This window comes from Meleagris gallopavo, chromosome 22 (genome assembly GCF_000146605.3).
Source record: "Meleagris gallopavo isolate NT-WF06-2002-E0010 breed Aviagen turkey brand Nicholas breeding stock chromosome 22, Turkey_5.1, whole genome shotgun sequence".
Lineage (NCBI taxonomy): Eukaryota > Metazoa > Chordata > Aves > Galliformes > Phasianidae > Meleagris > Meleagris gallopavo.
The window spans coordinates 7,345,606-7,355,497 of NC_015032.2; the positions used below are offsets into that span (position 1 = coordinate 7,345,606).

Genomic DNA, 9,892 nt, shown 5'->3' on the forward strand with positions numbered 1-9,892 from the left:
AAAGAGGGAGAAACAGAATCAGTTATCCAGAATTTATCGATGCACTTTCAGATTAAGTCAGCGTAAAAGAGGAATAAGTGATGCAAGACCAGAGAGAAGTACTGCACAGATCAAACATGTAGATCAGCACAGCTGTCACACCCACACAACAGTTACTGTTTTCCAGGCAACCACTAGACACAAAAAAACCCTCACTGTAAGATCAGTAGGACATTATACTGTATCACTCAGGAGCTTTTCATAAATTAGAAAAAGCATCCAAAAGGAAGAGCCCCGGATGAAGCTTGAAACTAACTGAAAGAGAGTCTTGAATGCAACATGCATTGCTGAAAATCTTGTTTCTTTTCATCTTTGCTTTGTTGTATGAAAAAGGAAGGTTTTGACCACACCCAAAACATGCCTCGTAGTACTTACATCTATAAGATGTTTAACTTCGTGTTTCCTGAGATCACTGCTGATCTTGGCTGCAAGCAGAACGCAAGCACCAGCACACAGTTTGCGGTTCTGTTTGTTGAGTTTGCCTTGGAGAACAAGCTTCTCAAAGTACACATAAGCCATGGACACAGTAACTGGCTCCAGATTGCATTCTTCACTCAGATTCCGCATCTCTCTCTTCAAACTAAGAACAGGGAGGAAAAAAGAAAAAACACCCTCTGAGACACAACGGCTTTTAGAAGATGCTGTAGGTACACTTCAGCGTGTACACACCTACAGTGTGAGTTTCACTGTGGAAACTCAGAAGAGCACGCACTCAAGACTCTTAGTTGGAAAACCAGGACTGGTATGATCCCAGACTGGAGCAGCCCAGTTGGCAGCAAGCTGGAGCTGATCCATGAACTGATTTAACCTGGCTGACTGTGAAAGCACAGTTCCTTATCTGACCGTGAACACTACGAGTTCAGCTCCTTCACTGAAGCACAGGCTGTTGCTGTACAGATCCCTCTGAGATCATAAACAGGTTCATGATTCATAAGACCCAACTGCCTTGACCTACACACCATCACATCAATGCTGTGCAGAGGGAGGCCTGTTTCCCACACACCTCACAGAAGAATCAGGTCTGAGGGGGAAGGCAAACTGCTTCATACCCTCCCACAGCAGATGGCTCTTCACTTCTGCATGAAGGTGAACGTTATGCAGGATGCTCCCTCTCATTGCTATCACCATGTTACAAAGCTCTCTGCAAAAATCCCTGCTTGAAACAACTAGAAAGAGGAGCACGCAGGGCACTGCCAGACTTTGAATGAGCAAACCTTGTCCTCAGCTGGGAACTGCAGTGCTAGTGATTCAGCAGTATCATGTTCTAAGCTGGCTATTCCAGAAGGCACTAATTGCATTAACTCTGGTGTAATACCAGCAGGATTACAGCTCTCAGAAGGCGTAACAGTACATCTCATTGGTGAACAGTCAGACATTTCCTGGATGGTGAGGAATTCTGTGTGCACAGTCCTGCCTTCAAAAATACTTCAAGAAATACTTTTCTTTACCAAGTTCCCAGAACAGACTTTTTTTGTTTTATTCTAGAATACTGTTGAGACTACATTCATTAGCAAAACTTGTAATTGAAAGGTGAAAACAGCCAGAGAGACGAACTGGATAAGAGCAGGACTGCATGAAAACCAAACAATTGAGTTACAAGTATTTGTTTCAAAGCTGATACTACTTCATTGTTAATTGGCTATTAGCGTTGATGAAGCAAAACTCATCTAGGCTGAACGATGAAAACCAACTGTTACTCTTTCTCAGCAACCTAAGCATTCCTGTCATCCTACAGCCAGCTCAACCAGCAACAAGAGATTAGCATTTAATCATATATACTATAAATAGATCTAGTATTTGCTCCATACAAGTGACAGATAAAAGCAGCATTGCACTGTGTAGATGATCTCATTATTCACTGCTTGTTCCTTACCTCCTAATTTTGCTCAGTGTCAACTTGATATGAGGAAACTTCTCTCTGAAGGTTTCATTCATATCCTTTTTAAGGTCCGAGGGTTTCACGTATTCTATGACTGTTGTCTGAAACACAGGAAGAAAAATTATTTGTCCTGTGAACAGCACTGACAGCTGAACAAGTCTGTCAAGGACAAAAGGTAAAAACAAGTTTTATTTTATAATTCTCTAATGTCCAGGTAATAGCCCAGATTGAGTCTCAGCCTCAGAAAAAAAAATCTTAACAAACGAGTAAGCAAAGTTACCATAAATAAATGCCAACACAGAGATATGACAAGTCGGTCCTTGACAAGCTCAGCATACAAACTCAACCACTTGTGCATCTCCCAGTCAGCTCTTAAGAAGCCACAACTGCTTCCTCAAGGACTTTTTCTCCCCAGGGGAAGTTGTTTATAGGAGGATCTCTCAGGCACTCTCTCTGCTCAGGTACACAACCACTCACCATGTAAGAGGCAAAGATGAGAACCCGTTTATGTTTTCCACAGGGCCACTGAGGATCATCCAGAAGATTAGGATCGTACTCTGCCACTTCCCCGGCTTCGTTTCCTGAAGGAACGAGGAAAGCAAAACATTGAGCCATAGAACTTCAAATTTCCTGTTTCCTTTTTAATAAAGTGTTCAAACAGCAAACACTACAAGTCTTCGCAGACCCTACAGGAAGGCAAGCTGCAGCTAGGGTCACCCATTTGCATTCTGTATGTGTCAGGCATTAGATATACAAAGCAAACAAGCTGTCTCCAACATATGCCCAACACCATTTTAGACGGTGCAAACTAACAGTTTGTCTTCCACAAGTATGCACAGAGAACTGCACAAACGTGGTTTGTTGCTCAAATCTAGCAGATGATAGCATTGTCAGGTTTGCTCTTCTACACAGTTTAACATAAGCCTTTGATTTGTGCATCGTTACACTGCTAGAAGGCAAGGAAGGCCATCTGTACCCATGCACACCAGATGTTTCTTGCTGAGCAATATTAAGCTTCACATTTCCAAGGAAATGCTTTGCAGTCCTTGAATTGCATCAGCTACATCAGATACAAAGAGGATGCAAGGAATGCATACAAGTCCCTCAGTCCTAAGGCTCGTCCTTTACACTTCACTAACAAGCCTTCTCCGCTCAGCTCTAAGCAGTCTCCTTCCAAACACTTCACCACTTGCAGTTGTTTCTGACAAACGGTTCTTTCCCACCTTTCTGCTCTGTGCAGAAGTGGTGAGCACGCTGGCAGCCATCCTTACCGATCTCTGTTCCTGCTGGTATCATTTTTGCAGTCACAGGTTTATATCTTGACCCAGGAAGACTCCGTGAAGCACCAGCTCTGGAGGAAGGGACAGCACTATGGCTGTCAGCCTTGCGAACAACCAGGGCGTTGGTTGGGTACAGGAATTTTGCATAGGACACAACCTTCAAGAAAAGAAAGTTGTACTAGTTATGGGGAAAAAAAAATACTGAAAGCTTATTTCCAGACATATAGGATTCTACAACTCAGAGATCCCCTGTGAGAGTGAGGACCTTGAAATTGGGGGCTGGGAGGAAAAGCCTAAGCCTGAAAAGCCTATACTTTGCTTCTGTGGTCTTCAGTATGAAAGTGTTGTTGGGGATGTAAGAAAAGAAATCACATCAATAAAATTCTGGCAATATAGAAATATAACTGAAGAGGTATGCATTTCATCCTTTAAAAAAATTATTTTTAAAAAATTATTCAAATATTGTCTGAGATGTCAGCGAAGACAATTCTCCAGAAACGGAGGCAGAAATGATCAGAGAACTGACAGCCTCCTCGGAAGCATTATCACAAGTCAAACATTCAAAACTTTAAGGATCTAAGCAGACTTCCACTGCTCTGATAAGTTACAGTTCTCAGTTTATAGAAGTGCTACATAAAGCAAGCGATTTGTCCCTGGATCAAACAGTCACAGAGGTGAAAGCAGCCAGCTGACCCACCCATCACCCCACACCAGGCATCAGCATTACAGACCAGGAGAAAAAAGGATTTTCTTACCTTGCCATCCGCCCCCAGCTCTACTCCTTCCATTCCAAGGACCATCTCAGTGGAGACTGAAACGCCCCCAGAAGGATGTCGCTGCTTCTGTCCATCCATCTTCAGATCACTAAATGCAGACAAGAAAATGCACTGTTGCAAAACACAGCATGAACTCAGCTGCCCTTAAGGTGAAGACCAGGGCCTGTCCTGTGCCTCCACCAGCACCACAGGGTCAGAGCTCCACTATGCATGAACTGGACTGTCCACCAACCTCATCTCCAAGTAAGTACTAATTTTTCACTACTTTTTTTCCAAACATGGAGATGTTTTATTAAATCAAGAATCGCACTTCATCTCATTCTAAAAGTCAAATCTGCAGCAATGTGCCCATCAAAAAAGGGGTTATTTTTAGGTATGGTCCTTCTGCGTAAGACAAACCACTGATAAGACAGAAATGCTCAAACACTCAGCAGCAAGCATGATTTATATGACTAGTTTTCCAGGATCAGAAGCTGGCCTTTCTATTGCCATTTTCCAGCCACTGAGCACACAAGCTCACACTGGGAATTAGAGCTGCTACCAGAACTCTGCTTCAGTGATGGCAGCATGCAGCATCGTCACCTATATTCCAGCACAAAGACAGCTTTCAGTTGAAGAACAGCATTGCCAGCTTCCACACAAGCAAAATAACACTGAGCTCACAAGTGCCCTAAAATAACATCAGCAACCTTGCTGCTTTTCCATTAAATGTTTTCCCATCAACTATTTTTACAGCAAGTGTATTTGAATACAATACAATTCCCACCACTAAACATCCGTTTCCTTCTGCCGTATGTTACGTACAGGACAGAAGTGACAACACAATTGTTTTGGCAAAGTGGATTAAAATAAAATGATTTTCTATAGTGTACTTGTAGGTCAGACCTTCACAGAATCAACAGTTCACGAGAAACTGAGCAAAGCTGTGTGGAAATCTAATTAGCAGGACTTGTTTCTCATATTTGACCCTATTTACAGTTCCACGCAAAAAATGGAGTACAGCTGTTAAAAGCAGTATCAATCAGGCTACACTGCTTCTATTTGGCCTAGACTGTGGACAGTGACATTCACGGCTTCAGAGAGGTGAAAAAAATAGAAGAGCATCTTAAACCTCATTTATAGCTTCACTATACAGGGGCTTCCCAGTAAAGAAAGATGCAGATCTATAGCAGATGTACTCATTTAAGACCTTTCACAAACAATAGCACAGTTAAAGGCAACTTACCTGATACGTAAACTCTCCCCATAAGGTAGGATAGAAAAAGCCACACACAGTGTTCGTTTAGCACAGATTAATACAATCCTGTAAACAGATGGGAAAAGATCAGGATAAGAATTATGATCCAGAAGTTACAAAGCAGTTTTCTATGAAACACAAGAGGGACTCCTCTTTGCGCTAGAAAGGAGGATGGTGTTAGGGCTGAATGGCTTAACCTCCTTCCTTTCTCCTCATGGAGTGGCAGAACCATCAGCAAATTGCTGCAGATGTAGCAGATACAAATACCCATTGCCTTCAACATAAAACATGTTTAAAATTAGGAAGACCATGGAGACAGTGCATTATTCCCACTGATGTTAACCAGCTAACCACACGGAACTAGAGCTTGTTTATGGGCACATCCCATTACACACAAGTACGAGGGTACAGCTGATCTCCAGGTGTTACCTGCTGTTCTTCGTGTCATACTGCCTCATGTTCTTGATGAAGTGCATCTTCTTCAAGTTCTTGTGCCTCGGTGACCCAGATATATGCTTGGTTCTGCAATTATAAGACAAAACCCACACACTTAAGTGCTCTGAAAAACAACAAAAAAAGGAAAAACCGTGCCAGATTTATGATCAGATGGCAGCACTAGCATGCAGGACCTCAGATACTGGCGTGGAAGAGGGTGGAGGGAGGAGAGGACTGCATGCAACGAGTCAAGGTTAATGCTGCTTTTGAAAAAAGTACCTTTGTACACTGGCATATTCCACTATGTCTTCTAAAAAGTCTAGAGAGCAGCGCTGGGAGATAAAACGCCTTCTGTAAAATGTACAACACCATGAAGAGTGAACAGTATTAGTTCCATGGCCTCTGAGTTTATGAACTGCAACAGATGTATGAGCTCTTAGGACAAATGGCAGCTTTTCTTGGATTTGTTTTGTGGGTAAACACTCTTCCAATGAGTTCCACATTCCTAAAAAGGCCAAGAACTTGCTTTCCCTGCTAGGAACTTTGAAGTCTTTGGGTACATGTTTATACTGGCTTCATTAACAAGACCACTCAACACAAAAGAACACCTACCTCTAAGCTAAACGCCTAAAAAGCTTCCAGAAACACATCTGAAATCTTATCAGAAAAGTCACAAAAAGTTCCCTACACAGACCAAGGCATTTTATATCAGCCTACCAAAACACATCTCAACACACACATCTGTATGATGACAGAACATCTGTAGCTTCACTCCTGCCCCAGAACACAGTGCTGCTCCAGTAGCAGACCGTGAGTCTGGGATGTGAGCTCAGTAACACGGACAGAGAGAATAGCAGGGAGGGCTGTTGGAGGAAGCAAAGTGTATTCAGGGTCCATCTGAAATCCCCAGATGAAGATACAAAGAGAGTAACAGTAGGAACCTTGTGAGTTAGTGTGACAGTTAAGTTTATTGACAGAGTTCTACAAAGAAACTGGCTGCAATTTCTATAGGAAGAAGGTCCTCGGATTCAACCAACACCACAACTGTCAAACTCTATGTTTTCCACTCTAAGCATGCAACGTGCTGTGGTTTTAGCACAAACCATGTGTATTCCAGTGCCAGTAACAAAGTGATATCATAACTCAACTGACAGACAAAAAAAAAAAAAAATCACCATGGAAGCCAACTTGGGAGAAGCTTACGGGACATATGTGTAGGATGCTGGGTTAACCAAGGCCTAAAGCTTGAAAGTGAACATCCAGCCCTAGACCAAAAGCAGTTAGATGTGGGGAGCCATGGGCAAGGAGGGTAGATAAAGTGGGATTTCTTAATTGCTAGCAGCTATGGATGAGTTTTTACAGCAAAGTTGGACAAGCAACCCAAACACACAGCTTTGTTGCTACACAAGAGGCCCGATGGCATTCTGGATGTGAACGTGATCTGGTTCCTGCTTATAAATGGACATAAGCATCCAGGCTTCAGTTTTAAAATATTTTTGCTTTCCAGTGAAAGCTTCAATGCTTTCACATACGGGTGCTTTAGTCTACTCTGGCATTTATCCTGTAATTTGGAAAAAAAACCAAACCAAACAAACCAACAGACCTACAAAACATTTCATGAAAATGTTTTCTATCTCAAATATTATGACATGAACACAGCTGTCAGTGACTCCACTGCTGTCATGGAACCACAGATCCTGAGCTGGAAGGACCCCAAGGACCAACAAGTCCAACTCCTGGCTCCACACAGGAACACCCAAAATTCCAACAGGAAAAGCAAAAGCAAACCCAAAGCCAATGACAACAGGGATGAGAGCACAAAGCACCTGATCCCATGGCGCTGCAAGAGCACATCTCATCGAGTGCTGCTGCAGTGAAAGGATCTTGCCCCTTTGCTCAGAGCCACAATGACTCATCCCTGCTGTGCCAACAGGAAACTTCATTTTTAGCTGCACTTCAGCTGAGATTTTCTGTCCTCATGTGAAGCTGTCACTCCGGAGAAATTCAACGCGCCAGAGATGCTCTCCTCCAATCTTAGAGGTCTCACTGGTCCAGAGCACACTGCACACTGCGTGCTCAAGCAAACATTTTGCAGCACCAAAGCCTTGTTGGAGTGGTGCTAACAGCAGCACTTCTTTATTACACAGTGCAGTAAGCTGCAAACTAAGGCTTTTTTTTTGAGTTGTCCGCACTTAGCTTGCAACCTGTCTTAGTTTCAGTGCTCTTCTCACACAGTCAGTTCACACCTACAGGAAGCACAGAGTCATGCAGCAGCCCTGCTCCTGCCCAATGAAGAACAGCAGAGCCACGCACCCTGTGCTAAGCAGTCACCCAGGATAACACCCCTTGTTCTGATTCTGATTCTGATTCTGAGTTCAAAAGACTTCAAGTCGTTTACACAGAGCACCTGCTGCCAAGTGCGACCTCAATACAACAGCAGAAAGCCAAAACCAGAACTTGGTTACCTTACACACCACAATCTGCCTGGCAATTAGAAATCAAAGCAGCCAATATTAAAACTTTGATGTCAGCAGGACCCTAAGGGAAGTTCAAACCACCTGAGAGCCAACACAGCTTGCTCCTGGACAAGCTACGGAGGGTTGGTTTGTGTCTGTCTGTCCATCCAGCCCTCATCAAGGCCTCCCTTTGGTGCTTTCTCACTGTTTTGAGTCAGTAAAGTAGGACCCACCCAGGACTGCACCACACAGAGCATGTGCCCAGAGATAAGGGTCAAGATGAGGAATCCTGGGTTAAGCCAGGCCTCGTTATCTGCGTGCACACAGAATCCAACAGCACTGCTCTGAGCTGACCAGGCACCAACCAGACACCTTCAGAACAGATAAAACCCAACCATGTGTGCTCAGTTTCATTTCCACTCCCATCCTGGCAGGCAGCAGCCAGCCCTAATTACCCTTCTGATAGATTTCCCACTGAAAGAACCCCACTTCTCAGTGCTTCCAGCCTCACATTCGTATCAGCAGGGAAGTAACAAAGAGAAACAGCTCTTGGATCCTGGGCCAGAGGTTAACCCAGCTCTTAAGTGTTCCCAGCAGGACAGGACACAGCTCAGAGCACTCTATGTATAGAACCAGTAATCCCTCAGTGTCCTGCAAACTGAAAGGAAAAAGCTGTGCAAGCCACGGCCTCTGACTGTAGAGCAGTCTTTCAGGGGGCTCAGGGCAGGGTCCCCAGCCCACCTAGAGGCCAGGCCACATGTGGACACCCAGGAGACCACAAGAGAGAGGAAGCAAACCAGATGATCAAAGAAAAAGAAAAAAGAAAGGTGTAAGAGTAGGAAGAAGAATGACCCACACCCGGCCTACATTTTTTCTTAATATCTGTGTCCTTCCATCCCATAACACCATGAGCTGCACTCCTCGCCCTTCTCCAGGGGGCAGGATGCTATGGTGCACACACACACCCATGGGCACTTGGCTAAAATCAGCAGGTGGGCTCAGATCCTCTGCTGCTCCTTCACAACGCACACTGCTAATAGATGAGCAGAACAGATGAGGTCAGGAATTTTTAATTACAGCGTAAAATTAGGACTAATAAAATTTGGTTTCTTATTTCTCACTCCAAAGTTACTTGTATGGCTGCCCCCTTGTAAGGTGTTCCGCATACCTCAGTGCGATCACAGCTGTCAAGAGACTGAGTTACTGACGTAACGATGACAAAAATCAGCTACTGGTTTGTGCAGGCTTACTGACAACTGCCAAAGGTGATCTGCTCAAGGAGCCCAGATCCCAAACCTCGCTTTCAATAGGGAGACACACCGGTCAGATCTGCTTTGTCAGGGCACACCATGCACAATCACAGTGTGGCTTTCCCTTCCTCACGGGTGAGCCAACAACCCACGATGAACTGTGCTGTTGTGGCTGGGTAACAGCACTGCCATCAGAGGATTACAGGAATCTGATCCCATCTTTAAGCTTAGTTTTTCTCAACTGCTACTACATAGGCAGTCTGGAAGACACTTGCTGCTTCCAAGCTTGCATTGTAATGTGTGAGAATCCCTATTTCCACACCCCATGCCTCACTGCTATCAGTGACTTAAGCATTTGCAGCTCCTCCAAAGCAGATTGAGCACAGCTCACTGGCAGCAACACCTCTGCAGTAACTACAGACATAGAAATTAGACCACGTTGATAGTAAATTACATTCAAACCACTGTCATCACCACATATTTGGTGCAATACATGATTTTGAGTACACAAAGTACACTCCAAAGCATGGAGTGGGGCTA

The 9,892-nt window shown here is 44.1% G+C and overlaps 1 protein-coding gene across 1 annotated transcript; it reads right to left on the minus strand.

Annotated features, from left to right (window-relative positions):
• Positions 1–19: 19 nt before the first annotated feature.
• On the minus strand, positions 20–7,986 carry CABLES2 (Cdk5 and Abl enzyme substrate 2). Its single transcript, XM_010722427.3, has 8 exons — positions 5,926–7,986; positions 5,641–5,733; positions 5,200–5,277; positions 3,954–4,062; positions 3,190–3,355; positions 2,396–2,499; positions 1,913–2,019; positions 20–619 (listed from the first exon to the last, which is right to left on the minus strand). The coding sequence occupies exons 1-8, from the start codon at positions 6,147–6,149 to the stop codon at positions 346–348; spliced, it is 1,155 nt and encodes a 384-aa protein (XP_010720729.1). The 5' UTR covers positions 6,150–7,986; the 3' UTR covers positions 20–345.
• Positions 7,987–9,892: the final 1,906 nt, after the last annotated feature.